This window comes from Phoca vitulina, unplaced genomic scaffold, assembly GCF_004348235.1.
Source record: "Phoca vitulina isolate PV1807 unplaced genomic scaffold, GSC_HSeal_1.0 scaffold1, whole genome shotgun sequence".
In the NCBI taxonomy this organism is placed as follows: domain Eukaryota; kingdom Metazoa; phylum Chordata; class Mammalia; order Carnivora; family Phocidae; genus Phoca; species Phoca vitulina.
The window spans coordinates 22,533,327-22,553,351 of NW_022589704.1; the positions used below are offsets into that span (position 1 = coordinate 22,533,327).

Below are 20,025 nucleotides of genomic sequence, written 5' to 3' on the forward strand. Positions count from 1 at the left end.
TGGATTGTGGTAAATGTAAACTTAGAGGTAAAAATAAGGGTGTAATGTGCACTTTATATAAACCTTAAATATGCTTTTATTATATGAAATACATATTTAAATCTGCATGGAGAAAACAAGGTTTTCTTTTTAATATAACAAAGTTCTTAGGCTATTAAAAAATCCCTTTTCATAATTGAGCTGCTCTAGTGTAGTTAAAAACACTCTATAAGAGAAGAAATATTAGATAAATGAAATAAAATGTTTATCTGAAGATTTTTAATAAGTAAGCAAACATTGCTAAACTGAGGATCACTTTCCAGCTAAACTTTCCCCCCCTCCCCATATTGCTACATATGATTTAAAATGACTGCATCTGTTTCTTTGAGAAAACAAACATAACTCATGTCGTAAGATACACTTACCTAATCACTCTGGAGGTTAATGGTGGTGGTGGGAGTCATAGACCAATATAAACTAAAAGATCAGGTATGTTTTAGGAAAGCAGTTCCTCTTTAATTATCCAAAGAACACATTTTCAAGCATGAATTAAAGGTAATCCATTCTCTCTACCTCCCATTTCAAAACACAGTCAAGAAGCAGTCTCCCGCCCTTCCAGAGAGAAACACAGCAGACACACATAAGAAATATGCTTTGGACCTGTCTTCAGAATTCAAAGCAAGAAGCAATGCTGGTCCTGTAGAAATCCAGACCCCAGTAGCAGAATCATGTTGAACTTATTTTTAGCATTTTCTCAGATCCTTCTATGAAATTTACCGGCTGATTACGCCTCCTCCACACATGAGTTCACTTACACAGTGTTTGGTATGGCAGTAGAGGTGATTTGGCTAGGCTCTGAGGATCACAAACAGCAATAGCATGCTGTAGCTTAAAGCCCACTCCGCTGGCAGTACCATCAGCATCATCCACAATATGTTGCTTGAATCCCCTCTTACACACCAGAAAATACTAACTGTGGACGTGAAGGAAAGGAGCAACTTTAGCTGGGTTTCTGCATCACTGAGAGCAGTTTGCAGACTGCTGATTTGGAGCTCATTCGCCGGCAGCCGGGAATTCCTCAGCACCACGGACAGCGCCAACAACTGGCTTCTGAGACCAGCTCGGTCGAAATCCGGAGCTGCTTCTTTAGACGAGGCTAGAGTGTTCTCTAAGGCAGTCGCACTTTATACAGCCGATGCATGCATTAGGAGTGGGAAAGACATTTTACACACGAGATACTTATTGACATTGAAATTACAATAAAAAATACAAAACATTGTAATTATACCTAATGCATTCTTAGATGGGCTGCAGAGATGAAAGTTCTGGAAGAGCATTGCATTTAGATTTAAGCCATCTGCAGTCTTGATTATTATTAATAGATGAAGCATAATCATTGTCAAAGAATCTGTGAGAATGTATGCTCCCCGATTCTATTTGACCCTTTGGTTGCAGAAAGACTTTCTCCATGCTACATGATTAAACTTCAGGTCTTCCTGCAGCTTGGATTTGATTAAAAAAAAAAAAAAAAAAGTAGCCCTGTTCTCCTGCAGTTTGTTCTCTTAACATTCAAAATCAATCTCCTGTAATTCATCTAGTCTGTCATTAGGCGTCATTGTAAAGCTGTTTCTTTCAAACCCCTAGCAAAGATGCTCTGTCTCTAAATTCTTATCAAAATGAAAAAGAAATAAAGACCCAGACACAAATAAATGAGCAAAAAGTTATTTTTTTATTGGTAACAGTACGAGCACTAAAATACATGTCCAAAGCATGTTTTAAAGCAAACTGTAAATGTTACCTGCTGGCATATTTAACCAGATATTTCCTGGTTTGGGACTGACTACATAAGGTATTTTCAAGCCTTAAAGGGAATGCCGTCCGCAGTGGGATATGCTGACCATCAAGACCATGTTCGAACAGTGCCGTCAGAACCTCCGGAAAACAAATACTCTCCGTCATGAGAAAACACGACTGTGTGAGCCTCACTCTCGTGGCCCATCAGTTTGTGAATCTGCCCTGATTTAAGATCTAGCAAATGGATAACCCCACTGCCACTCGCCTGAGCTAAAACTCGACCTGAGAGAGAGAGAGAGAGAGAGAGAGAGAGAATATCAAAGTTTAATTTCAAGCAGTCACAGTTTCTAAGCAATGGAATACACAGTTTTGTTTCAATTGTAATTCAGTAGACTCATATTAGATTTCAGTTGTTAAATATGAGCTAACTCTCATTTGTATAGGAAGTAATTCCAGTCAAAATTAAGACATGTCAATGATTATAAAATTTTAAAATAAGGAAGTAAAGCCTAATGCCCTACCTACTTTATCAAATGCCCTCCTAGTCTCCTTATATTTGGGATTAATAAATAATTTTGAGAAGATGAGGGGGAAAGCAACTAAGCAATGCAGGTTTCTTTTTCAAGTGAATTATTTGTGAAAAAATGTCCAAAGCATAGGTTTAAAATCTATGTCCCTATATAATGGGCAATTTACATGTTAAATTTTGCATTATACTTTGATTTGTTATAATTATGCTAAATCTTTACTTAGTTATAATAATATACATTTATGCTTTAAAAATTATGACACCTATGAACTTTTTTTGGAGTTGAAGTGAAGATAAATACCTCCAGTTCAAGGATGACTTAGGTTTTTATACTCTAATTTAAAATTCAAAATTCTGTTAAACTAAGTTTATATTACATAAGAGCTAAATATAGTACAGAGTATTCTCAATTTTTATACTGTATAATTTTTAGTGAATAATTTCCTTCAAGTGAAAAACATATCAGCAATCCAATTCTAATGCTTTTATTAAAGAAGTCTGGTAGCAAACTATCAGGGAATTGAGAGGTAAGTAAAAATAATGAAATATGTTTACATAAAGTCAGTATGTGGGGCAAAAAAGTATGAGAATAGGACTATCCATGGGATTATCTAATCATACTTAGAAGGCATATTATCATTCCAGTAATAATATTTAAAACTGACTAAACTGCCAACATGCTAGATACTAGATTTTGTACCTGATGTGAATAATTTCATATAATCCTTACAAGATCTAATGATAAAATAATATTAACTTCATTACATGGATGAACAAAGAGAGGTTTAGAAAGGTGAAGTAGCTTGCTCAAGAGGAGGTATGCATGATATGGAGGTATGGAGGGAGGTATCATTAAATCACAGTCACTTTGGATCCAGATCCTGGGCTTTTAGTAGTGTTTTCCACATCCAGCATGGTATTGTTTTCAATGATGCCTTCTTGACAGATTTTAAGTAGGTGATATATTGTGAAAATAAAATTTGTCTGTTTCATAGTAAAAATTCTTTAATGATGTTGTCATAAAAGTCACAGTGAAGTATTTAATCACAAATTATACCCCAAAATATCATGAGTATTTTGAAAACAGAAAAGTTATAAAAGTAAAGCTAACCATGATAAATATGGCCTATTTGCAAACCTTTATAACTATTGGGCTTCTTCATCTAGAACAAAACCTGACACAGCAAAGATCCTTAGGATGGATTAGAGTGTCCAAAGAAGCAGATGCGAATATTTATTATAAACCCTCTTCTACTGAGTCTTTGCTGACAGAAGCATTACATATGGATTCTACTTCTAGCCTCATTCTATAGACAACTGCTGTTTGTGACTTTCCTAAGAGTCAAACAAATACCTTTTTTCTTCTAGTCTTCATACAACAGATAGGAAGGGGGTAAATATTATTTTCTATTTTTGAAATGAAACAGAACCAAAGCTCATAAAAAGGAAGATTTAGCTTTAAACCATTATCTTTTGTTGAAGTCAGATCTGTAAAAATCATAATTGTAAACATTTATAGAGGTTCTTGGTAATTTCTGAAAGTTCAATAAAATAGAGAACATAATATAAGAACCTAATGATAGGATTATATAATTCAGCAGCACCATGCCTCAGGTGTTTCAAAAACTTGTATTTGATAGAACAGATTTTAGTAAGTTTATGGTGAGGTTTTTCAGGTGTACTTGAACTCATTTACAGAAGATTGCAAGATTGTGATTATATATATGTTAACTTATTCCTAAAATGTGTATAAATTTATAATCATGTTCAACTTTATCTAAAGTATATGGGATTATTACATGGCATACAATGTCTGACCTAAAATTAGCTTTACTGGGAATTGAGCTAAACCCTTTCTAGGCTTGAAGATTTTCAGAATTACTTACCAGGATGGGTCAATTACTACATTAGTATCTAGTTGGTGTGAGAGAGGTGGCATTCTCAAAAAAAAAAAAAAAAAAAATTACAGTCTGATTATTGGTAGCATCTCTAGAAAGTGGAGTATTTACAGACATGTATACGGGTATCTCTCTAAATATCCTGGTGATCGGCAATGAAAAATAAATCAGAATATAAATCATTTGTTATCCCAATGCAGAGTCTTTTTTTTTTTTTTTTTTGGTAGCTATTTCTAAGTATTTTTATTTTTTTTTATTTTTTTTTCTGTTTAAATTTTTTTATTGTTATGTTAATCCCCATACATTACATCATTAGTTTTAGATATAGTGTTCCATGATTCATTGTTTGTGCCAATGCAGAGTCTTAATGACAAATTTAGGAAGAACATTTATCTACAACTTGGTCATTGGAATAAAAATCTGGTACAGATAAATTTTTAGCAGTACCATGAGAATTTATAAAAACGTGCTAATGTTTATGTTAAAGTTAATATGCCTCCTTAAAAATGTGAAATAACAAAAAATAAGTGATAAATTATATATTTATACTTTATTTTATTAAAGTGTTATAATACAATTTAACCAAAACAATTGTCTTGTAACATGTAATTACTGAATAGATTATTTAAAATGCAATTTAGCATAGTATTCTAACAAGAATAATTATACCAAGGTATGAATGCACATATTCCATTAATATCACATAGATTGAAAATATCTGATTAAAAAACATAGAGTAATCAACATTGATTTAAAAATAGAAATAGCCAAGTTGATTCATAAATGTATTTTACAATAAACTATAAATATTTGAATATTATATAAAAAATGACTTGCTTCTCTTCTTTCGTTAACATTTAAGTTATTAAGATAACCAAACTTCACAGAATGCTAACAAAATAAGCAGGCTGGGGAGAAGAGTGACATAATTTTGTGATTGCTATTCTTTCATATAAATAACTCAGTATATATCAACAGCAAGTGCTTATGACTATCTCTTCACACATCTCTGAAAAACTTAATCAATTCTTATTTTTATTTACCAAGATTTTGAAATACTTTATTGATTAAATCAGCATCTTTTTTGATGACCAATGGGGTTTGAATGAAAATTACATGTGTTGCTCTCTATTTTACTCTATTGGACGAATTTGCCATTTATTTTGGCTTAGAAGACAAGCAGTAAATTTCATCTATCCAAAGTATTGCTCTGCTATTAAATGAGACAGCCAACCTTTGAAAATTAGTAGGTCTCTGAAATTTTAGCTCCAAATAAACTTATAACTTTCTTAAGATGATATAGCTTCTTACTGCTTTGTGTTAAAAAGAAACTTTTTGAAAAATATGTTTAACAATATCTTGAGCAAAACTGTCTCAATTGGATTTGGAATAAAAACTTGAATATTTTAATATACTTACTGTTTTAAGCACATTAACAATAGAATCTCTTGAAGAAGTTTATAGAATGAATTAGCCCATTAAAGTCAAGTCATAAAATTTTATCTGGGTATATGCAATCACTTTGGATAAACCAACAAATTGGAAAGTCTTAATCTCATGCTAATAGAATGTGCAAATGAAATATTGGCAGTTTTTCAAAGTGAAGGGTTTTTAATTCATTATAGATACACATATGTCTGAAAATTCAATTTGATTTTAAGAATACACACCTAGAATAGCCAAGAGTTATTTTAGGCTTTTCAACACTTACCTCCTAGCCAAGACAAATTCTTCTTAAGATTACAATATATAGGGGTGCCTGGGTGACTCAGTTGGTTAAATGTCTGCCTTAGGCTCAGGTCATGATCTCATGGTCCTGGAATCAAGCCCTTCACTGGGCTCCCTGCTTAGTGGAGAACATGCTTTTCCCTCCCCTCTGTCCCCTCTCCCCTGCTCATCCTCTCTTCCTCTCTCTCAAATAAATAAATAAAATCTTTTTTTTAAAAAAAGATTACAATATATATATATTTTTAAGACTTTATTTTTAAGTAATCTCTACATCCAACATGGGGCTCAAACTCACAACCTGAGATCAAGAGTCGCATGTTATTTTTGACCCCAATTGTGAGGAGTTAAGGTGTGATATAAGTAGGAGTACAAAGACTCTTACAACATTTTTAAAGTAGATAGGATATGAGTATATTTCTTTGTCTTTCAGGTTTATCAGAATGACCTGAAATAGTAACCATCATTTATTGGGCATCTACAGCTCCGTATGTTACTTAGTATGTTCTGTACTAAACCCTCAGAAGTAGAGATTCTCCCTTTTTTAGCTAATGGAGAATGGGACTCAGAAAAGGTAAATCTGGGCGCCTGGGTGGCTCAGTTGGTTAAGCGACTGCCTTCGGCTCAGGTCATGATCCTGGAGTCCCAGGATCGAGTCCCGCATCGGGCTCCCTGCTCGGCAGGGAGTCTGCTTCTCCCTCTCCCACTCCCCCCTCTTGTGCTCTCTCTCTCTCTCACTCTCTCTCTCAAATAAAAAAAAATCTTTTAAAAATAAAAAAAAAAAGAAAAGGTAAATCTGGCATTTGGGTCAAAATCTTTACTGTTCAAAAAGTCTTGCTTCATTTACTCACTTGAGTGTGTCTTTCATAAATTAAAACCCAGATAAGTGTGACACTTTGGGGCTTTTCTATGAATGCCACTGAATTTCATAGGTAAATAGGCTCTTAAGCTTAATGCTTGTGTTAATCTCATAAGTCTTTTCTTCAGTGTTGATTTTACTACTTTGTGGAACTCGGAAACTAAAACATCCATATTCTTGCAGGAGATATATGTATCTCCATTAATTCTTAAATACATAACCTTTTAAGGCATATATTGTACATATTAAAAATCAGACCCAATGGATAAAGACTCATGTGAAATCCCTTCTCACATTTCTAGCAAAATTATCTCTTTAGTTTTTTCCATTTCTATTTTGGATACTATTTTATCTCTGTTTTCCAGACCTCAAAGTATAGTGACATTCATTTCTCACCTTTTCTTCTTCTCTATCCTCAGCCCAAGTTCTATCCATTCTTTTTTACTAATTTTCTATAGTTCGTTAATTTAAAACTGTTAAGTCCTTGTTTTCATTTGGCAGGACTATTGAGATGGTACACCAAATGATCTTTTTATTATGATTTCTTTACTTTAAAATCTACATATTAACTCCTAAGGTGTTTCTTCAATTATGTCACTTCTATTTTAAAATACCATAAATTTGAATAGCACAACACCAAAAGCAGCCACAATAACAGCAGCAAAGAGGCTCCTTACAGCTCTGACATTCTCAGGTTTTGTTTTAGATCCAATCATCTCATTTTACAAACAAAAAGCTGAGATGAAATGACTTGCCCAAGGTAAGAAAATGTATTTATGGCAGTTAAAGAACCTGGTTGAAATCAGATCTCTGACTCCTAAATCTGTGCTTTTTTTTTTTTTTTTTTTTTTTTTGCTATTGCCTTCTGATGCTGAATAATGTTCTAGTATCTTAATAAGACTTTCAAGACCTCTGCATTCCCATACAAATCAGCATTTACTCAGCCAACTACACTTTTACATGAATCCTATGTTCTCTATCAAATAATATGTCATCATTTCTTGAATATATTTTTAATTTCCCCATCTTTGGATTGTTGCTTCTGTTATTCCGTCTGGTGAAATATTTTTTCTTCGCTATTTCCATGGTCCTCAACTATATCTTCATAGTAAAAGTCAACCCATATATTAAGCCCCAGTTCAAAATTATTTTCTTCATCTTTTTGGTATAAGGCATCCCTAGTGGAGATCTTCCTATTCTGAGCATCCATTGCATTTTATTGATACAATTCATGTGGTAATAAGATACCATAAATTATAGTTAACTGTGTATTTGTCTTACCTTCTTAACTTTGTAATTACTGGAGAACGGGCATGTCATATTTTTGCATTACTGCCCCCCACCCCAGCTTAATACATAGGCTGTTGTAATCCTCAGTGGTAGTAATAACAGTTTTCATGCCTACATTTTTTTTTTTTTTTAGTCCTTGTTATTTGCCAAGCACTGCTCTAAGCCCTTTATACATGTTTTCTCATTGTATCCTTACTACAACCCTATGGGGTAGATACATAACTGCCCTATACTGTTATAGCATTTATGACTCACATGTAGCTATTGGACACTAGAAATGCAGCTGGTGCAACTTGAAATACACTATAATTGTAAAATGCTCACCAGATTTCAGAGTTTAGGAAAAAAATACAAAATATTTCATTAATAATTTTATATTGATTACATGTAATAATAAAATATATTTTAAAATCAATTTCACCTGCTTTTTAAAAATGTGGTTACTAAAAATTTAAAATTACATATGTGGTTCACATATTTCTATTGGACAGTGCTAGCACATATCCTACTTCATACAAGAAGAAAATTGGGCTTAGAGATGAAAGCAACTTGTCCAAGGCCACACAACTTAAGTATTGGAGTCGTGACTTGGGGGCTATATGACTCCAAATCTCATGGTCTTATTCTCTATGTCATGCCCTAAAACCTCCAGATGAATTTTTATTGATTGGCTCAATGTTGTCTCTCCTACTGTGATTAAGCTGCCCTTACTAAAATGCAATATGAGTCAGAGTAACATCTCTTGGGTGTGCAGCTCCAGTTTCCAGCTAAATCTGTGCTTGCTCCTAGGAATACTTTAAAATTAATTTCTGTTTAAGTACAAGAAATATTTCAAAATTTCATTTCTGTGGTTACCCTAATGGCACTTACTGACTCCAAGAATCTTATTGTACAATTAGCTTCCTGGGAATAAGGAGGGGACTTAGAAAAGCAGCTTTTATTCTTTTAGAACTCAAAGAGCCCATCCATGTACCCAACATTCAACAGTGCCTTAGTGAGCAAAAATCAAAACAAATCAAAAACAAAACACCTCCACAACTTTAGATAAGTGTTTTATATTAAGATGTATAAAAATTTGTCATTTTTTGCTCTAGGGGAAATAAACTGGAATATATCATCCTTCTGATGCTTATACTTTCAACATTGACTAACATCCTCTCAGACTCACCCAAACAGTATTTTTGAATACAGTAAACATATTTTGTCCAATTCCTTACACTCGTTGTTCATTAAAAGAGAGAGTTCTTGTTTTGTTGAAAGATTTCAACTTAATTTGTTTTGCATAAAGGATTCCTTTAGAATTAAATACAAAGTTAAATTGTTAGAGTGATAAAATTATCTAAGGGAGAGTTATTGGGAACTCAATTATCAATATGAAAATTGATATTCCCTGAAATTCCAAATAAAAATTATCAGATGCATAAAATTTTTTTTTAATTCTGGTAAACATATAGTGTTATATTAGTGTCAGGTATACAATATAGTGATTCAACAATTCTATACATTACTCAGTGTTCATCATGAGAAGTGGACTCTTAATCCCCCCTTCCAGTTTTACCCATCTTCCCACCCACCTCCCCTCTTGTAACTGTCAGTTGGTTCTCTATAGTTAAGAGTCTGTTTTCTGGTTTGTCTCTTTTTTCTTTGTTCATTTGTTTTGTTTCTTAAATTTCCCATATGAATGAAATCATATGGTATTTGTCATATGGTATTGGAATATTCTGTATTCCAATAGTGGAATTACAAGATCATATGGTAGTTCTGTTTTTAATTTTTTGAGGAACCTCCATACTGTTTTCCACAGTGGCTACACCAGTTTGCACTCCCACCAACAGTGCACAAGTGTTCCTTTTCCTTCACATCCTTGCTAACATTTATTGCTTTTGTTTTGATTTTAGTCATTCTGACAGGTGTGAGGTTATACCTCATTGTGGTTTTGATTTGCATTTCTCTGATGATTAATGATGTTGAGCATCTTTTCATGTGTCTGTTGGCCATCTGTATGTCTTCTTTTGAGAAATGTCGTTTATGTCTTCTGCCCATTTTTAATTAGATTTTTTTTTTTTTGGTGTTGTATAAATTCTTTATATCATTTGGATACTAACCCTTTATTGAATATGTCATTTGTAAATTTTTTTTTTTCCATCCAGTAGATTGCCTTTTAGTTTTCTTGGTTGTTTCCTTTTCTGTACAGAAGCTTTTTGATGTAGTCCCAATAGTTTATTTTTGCTTTTGTTTCCCTTGTCTCAGGAGACATATTTAAAAGAATGTTGCTGTGACCAACATCAGAGAACTTACTGCCTGTGCTCTCTTCTAGAATTTTTATGGTTTGGGGTCTCGCACTTAGGTCCTTAATCCATTTTGAGTTTATTTTTGTGTATGGTGTAAGAAAGTGGTCCAGTTTTATTCTTTTGCACATAGCTGTCCAGTTCTCCCAAGACCATTTGTTTTCTTTCCACTCCATATTTGTGCCTCTTTTGTTGAAGATTAATTGACTATATATTCATTTCTGGGCTCTCTATTCTGTTCCATTGATCTATGTGTCTGTTATTGTACCATACCATTCTGGTTACTACAGCTTTGTAGTATATCTTGAAATCTGAAATTGTGATACCTCCATCTTTGTTCTTCATTTTCAAGATTGCTTTGGTTATTTGGGGTCTTTTGTAGTTCCATACAAATTTTAGGATTATTTGTTCTAGTTCTGTGAAAATGCTGTTGATAATTTGACAGAGATTGCATTAAATTTGTAAATTGCTTTGGGTATCATGGGAATTTTAACAATATTTGTTCTTCCGATCCATGTGCATGGAACATCTTTCCATTTCTTTGTGTCATCTTCAGTTTCTTTCATCAGTATTTTGTGGTTTTCAGAGTACAGGTCTTTCACTTCCTTGGTTAAGTTTATTCCTAGGTATTTATTATTTTTGGTGCAATTGTAAATGGGATAATTTTCTTAATTTCTTTCTGCTGCTTCATTATTAGGGTATAGAAATGCAAGAGATTTCTGTATATTGATTTTATATCCTGTCACTTTATGAATTCATTTATCAGTTCTAGTAGTTTTTTGGTGGAATCTTTAGGGTTTTCTATATATAGTATCATGTCATCTGCAAACAGTGAAAGTTTTACTTTTTCCTTACCAATTTGGATGCCTTTTATTTCTTTATCTTTTCTGATTGCTTTGGCTAGGACTGCTAGTACTCTGTTGAATAAAAGTGTTGAGAGAGGACATCCTTGTCTTCTTCCTAATCTTAGGGGAAAATCTCTGTTTTTTACCATTAAGTATGATGTTAGCTGTGGGTTTTTCATATGGTTTTTTTTATGTTGAGGTATATTCCCTCTAAACCTACTTCATGGAGGGTTTTTATCATGAGTGGATGTTGTGCTTGTCAAATTCTTTTTCTGTATCTATTGAGATGATCATATGGTTTTTATCCTTTCTCTTGTTGATGTGATGTATCATGTTGATTGCTTTGTGAATATTGAACCACTCTTGCAGTTGATCATTGGTGAGTGATTTTTTTTAATGTATTGTTGGATTCAGTTTGCTAATATGTTGTTGAGGATTTTAGCATCTATGTTTATCAGAGCTATTGCCCTGTAGTTCTCTTTTTTGTTGTGTCTTTATCTGGTTTTAGTAACAAGGCAATGCTGGCCTCATAGAATGAATTCAGAAGCTTTTCTTCCTCTTATATATTTGGAACAGTTTAAGAAGAATGGGTATTAAATCTCCTTTAAATGTTTGGTAGAATTCACCTGTAAAGTCATCTGGTCATGGACTTTGTTGGGAGTTTGTTTATTAAAGACTTAATTTCACTGCTGGTAATCGGTGTGTTCAAATTTTCTCTTTCTTCCTGATTCAGTTTTGGGAGGTCCTGTTTCTAGAAATTTATCCTAGGTTGTCCAATTTGCTGGCATATAATTTTTCATAATATTCTCTTACAATCCTTTGTATTTCTGTGATGTTGCTTGTTATATCTCCTTGTTCATTTCTAGTTTTATTCAAGTCATCTCTCTTTTTCCTTTTTTTAAAATGTATCTGGCTAAAAGTGTATCAACTTTATCTTTTAAAAAAACCAGGTCCTGGTTTCATTGATATGTTCTATCGTTTTTTAGTTTATGTTTCATTTACTTCTGCTCTAATCTTTATAATTCCTTCCTTCTACTAGTTTTGAGTTTTGTTTTTTGTTCTTCTTCTATCTCCTTTATGTGTAAGGTTCAGCTATTTATTTAAGATTTTTCTTGCTTCTTAAGGTAGGCCTATATTGCTACAAACTTCCCTCTTGGAACAGCTTTTGCTGTGTCCCAAAGATTTTGGACTGCTGTTCTTTCATTGTCATTTATCTCCATGTACCTTCTTATTTCCTCTTTGATTTCTTAGTTGAACCATTCATTGTTCCATAGCACGTTATAAAATCTCCAGGTATTTCTGTTCTTTCCAGATTTTTTTTTTTTTTTTTGTGGTTGATTTCTAGTTTCATAGTAATGTGGTTGGAAAAGATGCATGGTATGACTGATCTTCCCGAATTTGTTGAGACTTGTTTTGTGGCCAAATATGTGATCTATTCTGGAGAATGTTCCATGTGCACTTGAAAAGCATGTGTATCCTGCTGTTTATGATGGAATGTTCTGAATATATCTGTTAAGTCCATCTGGTTCAAAGTATCATTCAAAGCCTCTGTTTCCTTGCTGATTTTCTGTTTGGATGATCTATCCATTGATGTAAATGGTGTGTTAAAATCCACTACTATTATTGTATTACTATCAATTACTTCTTTTATGTTTATTATTAACTGCTTTAGGTATTTGGGTGCTCCCCTGTTGGGTGCATAAATATTTGAAATTGTTATATCTTGTTGGGTTTTTCCTTTATGATTATATAGTGTCCTTCTTTGTCTTTTGTAGCAGTCTTTGTTTTAGTCTATCTTGTCTGATAGAAATATTGCTACCCTGGCTTGCTTTTCACTTCCATTTGCATGGTAAATGCCTTTCCATCCCTTCACCTTCAATCTGAATGTGTCTTTAATTCTGAAATGAGTCTTGTAGGCAGCATATAAATGGGTCTTGCTTTTTTATCCATTCTGTCATGCTGTGTATTTTGATTGGAGCACTTAGTCCATTCATTTACATTCAAAGTTATTACTGATAGGTATATACATATTGCCATTTTGTTACTTGCTTTATGATGGTTTTGTAGTTCTCTGTTCTCTTGCTCTTTTCTCTCTCAGTTTGCTGGTTTTCTTTAGTGATGTACTTTGATTCTTTTCTCTTTATTTTTTGCACACCTATTACTGGTTTTTGATTTGTGGTTACCATTTGGTTTGTATATAATATCTTGTGCATATAGCAGCCTAAATTAAGTTGATGGTCATTTAAGTTTGAATCCATCCTTTACTTCTCTCTCCCCAGTTTTAGATATGTGGTGTCATACTTTACGTCATTTTATTTTGTGAATCCCTTGATGGATTTTTATAGATATACTTAATGTTTCTGTGCTTCCTATTTTTCTTACTCTTAATGGTCTTTCCTTTCCACTCAAAATGTTCCCTTCAACATTTCTTATAGGGCTGATTTAGTGGTCATGAATTCCTTTTTTCATCTCTGATTGGGTCTTTTTAATGTTTTCTATTTCTTTGTTAAGGATCTCAGTGAGGTCCTCCACTCTTTTCTCCCGTCTAGTGAGTATCTTTATGACCCTTATTTTAAATTCTCTATCAGGCATGTTACTTGTCTTTGTTTTGTTTAGCTCTCTTGCTGTGATTTTGCCCTCTTCTTTCATTTGGGGCATATTCCTCCATCTCCTCATTTTGTTTAACTCTCTGTGTCTGCTTCTATGTGTAAGGAAAGTTGGTTACATCTACTGCTCTTGAAAATAGTGGCCTTATGGAAAGAGGTCCTATGGTGCCCTGAAGTGCAATGTCCCCTGTTCACCAGAACCTGGTGCTTTAAGGGTGTTTCCTATGTGTGTTGCATGCACCATACTACAGTGGCTTAGCTACATTTGCCTTCAGTCCAGTCATCTGCAATGGCTTTCTTTGTTTGTCATAGGTAGGGTTTTGTCTCCCTGTGTTGTTAGTGGGCCAGTCTGGGCTACCTTGGGCTGGAGTTGAGTCCAACCAGACATTTGCCAGAGATGAACTAACAGAACTGAAGGGTGCTTTCCCTGAGAAACCTTTGTTGATGGGCAGGGCCTACAGTCAGACCAGTTGTCTGTCCCCTGTCCACTGCTAGGAGTGTGTGGTTATCTTCTCTTCCTGGCAGGAGTCACTTGGAGTGGTGCTGGCCCTTGTTGGGGCTGCTTGCACACTGCCAGGTTGTGGCACCATTTTGGATGGTCTCCTGCCAAGAAGGTAGGAGAATGTGGGGCTGGAATGCACATTGCCAGCAAGGTCTGCAGTGGTCTGCTGCAGGAGGGCATTTGCAACTGCCTGACTGGGGCAGGCAGGGTTGGAGGAGACAGATCTGCAGAAAATTACAGGGGTAGGGCATGCAGTGTTAGCAGTGTTTGCTATGGGAGGAAACCTGGAGCTAAGGCCTGGCTGGAAGGGGAGTGTCTTCAGGAGAATGCAGGGGAAGGGCACAGTCTTAGCAGGGAAGTTAGCAAATTAGGTGGAGAGTGTTGGTGTTGTGCTGGTTCCTATAGACTGGGGACTGGGGGAGGGAAATGGCAACCACCAGCTACTTTGTTCCTGGAGAAGTTCCCCAACAATTCTTGTCTCTCCAGCACACACTCTGAGATTAGTAAAGAAATCTCCCTCCCATATACTCCAAGTATTTTTCAAACTGCTGTTTCTATGCTGTATCTCTGTGGGGCTGCTGGCTATGCTGTCTCTTTAAGGTCAGAGACTCAGCTTCCTATTGCCTTCCTGGCTCTCCCAGAGCCAAGCCAGATGATTTTAAAGTTCCAGGTGTTAAGCCCTGCTGATTGTAAGAACTTGCAAAATTATCCCCCTCTGGTTTTCAAAGTCAAATGTTATGGGGAGTCATCTTCCTTTTGTGGGTTCCCCTTGCTGGGTGCCTGGTGTGAAGGTCTGTTTCTGTCACCTCTTCACAACTCAGTGTTCCTCCTGTGTACAGTCCCACAGGTCCTTTTAGCCCCTGACCACATCTCTGTCCTTCCTATTCTCTTCATTGTGACCTCTTCTCTACCTTTTGCTGTGGAGAGTCCGCTCTGCCCATCATTTATACTGATGTGAGTTATCTACTTGTATCTGTGGGATGAGGTAAGCTTAGGATCCTCCTACTCTGCCCTGTTCTCTCTCTCCCTCACATATAACAGTTTAATAAAATAAGTTGGTAGTCAAGTTTTAAGAAGATCCTGCTTCAACACTTTCCAAAGTAGTATATTCACTGGCCAAAATGATGCCATTTGTATTGGAACATCTAAATAAGGAAAATAGGTAGTGTAGATTTTAAAATTTACTAAATTATGTTGACAGGAATCTTTGATTTTTCTTTATTGGAGGAATAATTCACCACACTAATAAATGTATCAGAAGTTGAGCTTTGAAAATTGAACTTCTTTGGAAAAGTCTTCCATTGAACTAATAACATTTACCCAATGAGCCATCAGTTATCAGGTACTGTTGGCTAAGGCAACTGGGGTTTCATATATTGTTTGGGTCAAGAGAATAGAATCCTGTTTAAGGAGATTCATTAAATGCCATATATATTGAAGCTATAAACTTATTGTTTGGAAAGTTAATTTAGAAGACACACTTTTTACACTGTGTACACTTACATTAGCAAAAAGGTGACAAAATTCACTTATAAGTCAATTATGTTACAAAAATATAATTTGACAGCAATATTAAGAGTCAACAGTTGGCTAAAACTGTGCAGTTTTCTATTATATCATTAGGAATAACATCATTCTGGGATGCCTGGGTGGCTTAATTGGTTAAGTGTCTGTCTTCAGCTCAGGTCATGATCCCAGAGTCCTGGAATTGAGTCCCACATCGGGCTCCTTGCTCAGTAGGGAGGCTGCTTCTGTCTCTGCCTGCCACTTCCCCTGCTTGTGCTCTTTCTCTATGATAAATAAATAAAAATCTTAAAAAAAGAAGGAATAACATCTTTCTGGATTAAACACATATGTCTGCATGAATGAAATTCTGCTATAAGAAATAGAAGCAGACTCAAAACTTTTATTACAAATAATGAAAACATTAAATACATCACTACATTTCTCATTAAAGTCACTTCAGTAATTTCTCATGATTATTCATGCTTTGCCTAAAGTTTGAATATGTTCCCCCCAAAGAAACAAAAATATCCTTTTTACATTTCATTTAAATTAGTCTCATACACAGATCATAGGAAATTTGTTTATCACAAATATACAAAATTGAAATCTAAAAAAATTGTGTGCCACTTATAAAATATCAGAGAACAGAGGCTTTGATCAATAAGGAAATGATTTTTATACACATCAGAACCAATTTGAAGCAATTCTCTCAATCAATATAGATAGGCAGAAATGTTTTTCAGCATTTATTACCTGTGGAGAGTATTATTGATTAATTGTATTGATTTTTATAATGCATGTGGAGAGGCATCTGTTGTTTCTTTAAAAGATGCCTCAAAATGAAAAGTATCAAGAAACTATTTAAGTTTTGAGGATTTGCATTAAAGGCTCAACCTGGGTCATTACTCAGAATTTCAAAAACACCATTGAAGGAGATATGAAATTTGAATTAGTTTATTTTGCATCCTATTGCTAATCAATAAATTTCAGAAAAAAATTAGTTGGAATTTAATTTTCCTAAATGCCTGTAACAATTTATAAACTTTTCTAGTATTTTTACTATGTATATGCTTGCTAAAGGACCTTATCTTTTCTCTTATTTGTGTCAAAGATAAACATGTTAATAAATAAATGCACTTTAAATTTCTTTAGCTAAAACTTGTGCCATAAAAAGGACAACAAAGAGAGCAGGGAAAGCTTCAATATCTTGTTTTAGGACTGTAGTCAAGCATATATGCTTATCTTACTTGGAGTAGATAATATGTAATGGCTACAACACTTGCTGAAGATAAAAATCTATCATTATTTAAATTCAGTATGGAATGTTATTAAGCAAGTAAATTTTTCCCCACAGAGTAGGTTTTATATGTTTGCTCTAAATAAGCAGTTTTAAATAAATATAATAATTATATTTGTCTTTTACATGAAATTCATATCTTGTTTAGGAAAGCAGTTCTTTGACACCACAGAAATTCCTAAATTTTAGCAGGTGAATAAATCCAAAACATAAAGTCTTCCCTTGCTAGGAACAGAACTTTGGTCTTATAAATTTTCCCCTAGTAAGAGAGCATGAATGAATATCTTCTTGAACAGGTGCTTTCCTACATGATCTGTCTTCTGAATATTATAGAAATCCCTTGTGAGATGCACCTAAAGTCCTAAAAATGTTCTAACTAATTATTGAATCTATTTAGAATATCAACAGCCACCTGCTTTCATTAAGAAATCCTTGTAGACCTGTTTCCTAACTTGGTCCTCACCTATGCAGCTGATCAGTGTTGAAATAATATTTATTCAGGGACCCCATGCACCTGGAGCTTTGCAAACATTTCAGAAAATCACTTAGTGATGTCAGAGGAAAATCTAGTTTTGGTTCATTTCTGGGGATCAGAAAACTATGGTAAAGTGTGATTCAGAGCAAGTCATAGACTGATATTTTCTTCCCCATTGTTCATGAGTTGAGAAAGGACCCAAAGGCTTATATTTTATAATATAAATTTAATTAAAACTTTAATTTTTATATTATAAAGTAATAAAACCACCTTTAGTATTTCTCATTTTTCACTATTTAAACCATAACACTTACTACATTTCAGACTTATAGAGTTCTAATATTTTAGGAGTTTTTCTCTTCATGGACATTGTGTCAGCACTAACTTCATTATGAAGAAATAACACTACTGAAGCATGGAGTTTTTTCTGTGGGGAAGAAAATACTGTCATCTTCCGTTAGTTAATGTTGAGGTGGTGAATTAGTAATAATTGTATCCTTATTTTTAGAACTTCATTCTTCCTTCTGCAGGGCAACATCATCCATCCGGTGAAAGTGGCTAAGTGATAAGAATTACAGCCAAGATGATATAGCCTCTCCCCCAAAAAAGAAAAGAAAATCAAATGTGAAAATCCTGAGTAAGTTTAGAGTGGCTAAATATTTAAAGCTAGAATAATCTGCTGGGTTTTAGAAAATCATTAAACTCTCTGAAATCATAGAGAGACTGCCTAAATTCCAAATCTTTCACAATTCATTACCTGAGGAAATACAGACCTAACACCTAATTGATAGTTAACTTTAAAATGGTTTGAAGTGGTTGATAATAAAAGATAAAATCACTGCTTTCCATTTATTGAATATCTACTGTTGCCTGAATATTTTCTATTATATGATTTTAAAAAACTGCATGTGAAGTAAACATTTCCATTTTTATAGGTAAAGATAATGAATCATAGTGAAGTTAAGTAACATCGTCAAAGTAACAGAGCTCCTGTTAGTGCAAGAATGCCAACCCAAATGTCTATAAACTTTTCCTATTCTACATCCTGGGGAGAAAGGAAAGTAGTTATGCTAGAAAGCTAAGCTAACTTGGCTGCTACATGAAGGGCTAAATTTATATTAACTCATAATTCTATGAAGGCATCTTTATGAATATCTAAAGTAATATTCTAGTATATTACATTTGGATGACCTGGCTTTATACATCATAGAAAATTTAAAGCAACATGTGATTATTCTTTTTTAAATAAAATTTTAAATTTTAATTGAACTATAGTTGACATTGTTAGTTTTAGGTGTACAACATAGTAATTCAACATTTTATATATATTACAAAATGCTCACCATGATAAATGTAGTCATCTTAAAGTTATTATACTATTGACTATATTCCTTATGTTGTATTTTATATCCCTGTGATTTATTTATAACTGTAAATTTGTAGCTCTTAATCCCCTTCACTTATTTCATCCATCCTTCCCCACCCATCTGACAGCCATCATTTTGCTCTGTATTTATGACTCTGTTTTGTTTTGTTCTGTTTTTTAGATTCCACATATAAGTAAAATCATACAGTATTTGTCCTTTTCGGCATGATTTATTTCACTTAACATAATGCCCTCTAGGTCCATCCAAGCTGTTGCAAATGGCAAGATTTCATTCTTTTTTATGCTAAATAATCCACTGTGTATGTGTGTGGTATGTGTATGCCACATCTTCTTAATCCATTCATCTATTGATAGACACTTAGGTTGCTTCCCTATCTTGGCTATTATAAATGATGCTGCAATAACCATGGGGGTGCATATATCATTTCAAATTAGTTTTTTTTTTTCTCTCCCTGTGTCTGTTGGCCATCTGTATATGTCTTTTTTGGGAAAATGTCTATTCATGTCCCCTTCTGCCCATTTTAAAGTTTTTTTTGTTTTGTTTTGTTTTGTTTTTGGTGTTGGGCTACATGATTTTTTTTGTATATTTTGGATATTAAACCCTTACCAAATAGATCATTTGTAAATATCTTCTCCCATTCAGTAGGTTGCCTTTTCTTTTTTTTTTTTTTTTTTTATGGTTTCCTTTGCTGTGCAAAAGCTTTTCAGTTTGGTATAATCCTAGTTGTTTTTTTGCTTTTATTGCCTTGCCTGAGGTGCCAAAAAAAAAAATATATATATATATATATTGCTAAGACCGATGTTCAAGAGTTAACTGCCGATATTCTCTTTCAGGAATTTTGTGGTTTCAGGTCTCACAATTAGGTCTTTAATCCATTTTGACTTTTGTGTATGGTGAAAGGAAGTAGCCTAGTTTTCCCAACACCATTTATTGAAGAGACAGTCTTTTCCTATTGTATATATCGCCCCCATTGTCATAGATTAATGACTATATAGGTGTGGGCTCTCTCTTCTGCTCCATTGATCTGTGTATTTTGGTGTGAGT

The 20,025-nt window shown here is 33.9% G+C and overlaps 2 protein-coding genes across 2 annotated transcripts in view; both read right to left on the reverse strand.

Annotated features, from left to right (window-relative positions):
* Positions 1 to 1,228, reverse strand: part of VWC2L (von Willebrand factor C domain containing 2 like) — a 154,545-nt gene extending 153,317 nt beyond the window's left edge. The window contains exon 1 of the mRNA XM_032402802.1: positions 405 to 1,228. The gene's annotated coding sequence lies outside the window, so the exon portion shown is untranslated. The remainder of the gene's footprint in view (positions 1 to 404) is intronic.
* Positions 1,229 to 1,692: 464 nt separating this feature from the next.
* Positions 1,693 to 20,025, reverse strand: part of SPAG16 (sperm associated antigen 16) — a 947,698-nt gene continuing 929,365 nt past the window's right edge. Inside the window, exon 16 of the mRNA XM_032402814.1 lies at positions 1,693 to 2,055. Coding sequence (XP_032258705.1) covers positions 1,880 to 2,055 — 176 coding nt within the window. The 3' untranslated portion in view covers positions 1,693 to 1,879. The remainder of the gene's footprint in view (positions 2,056 to 20,025) is intronic.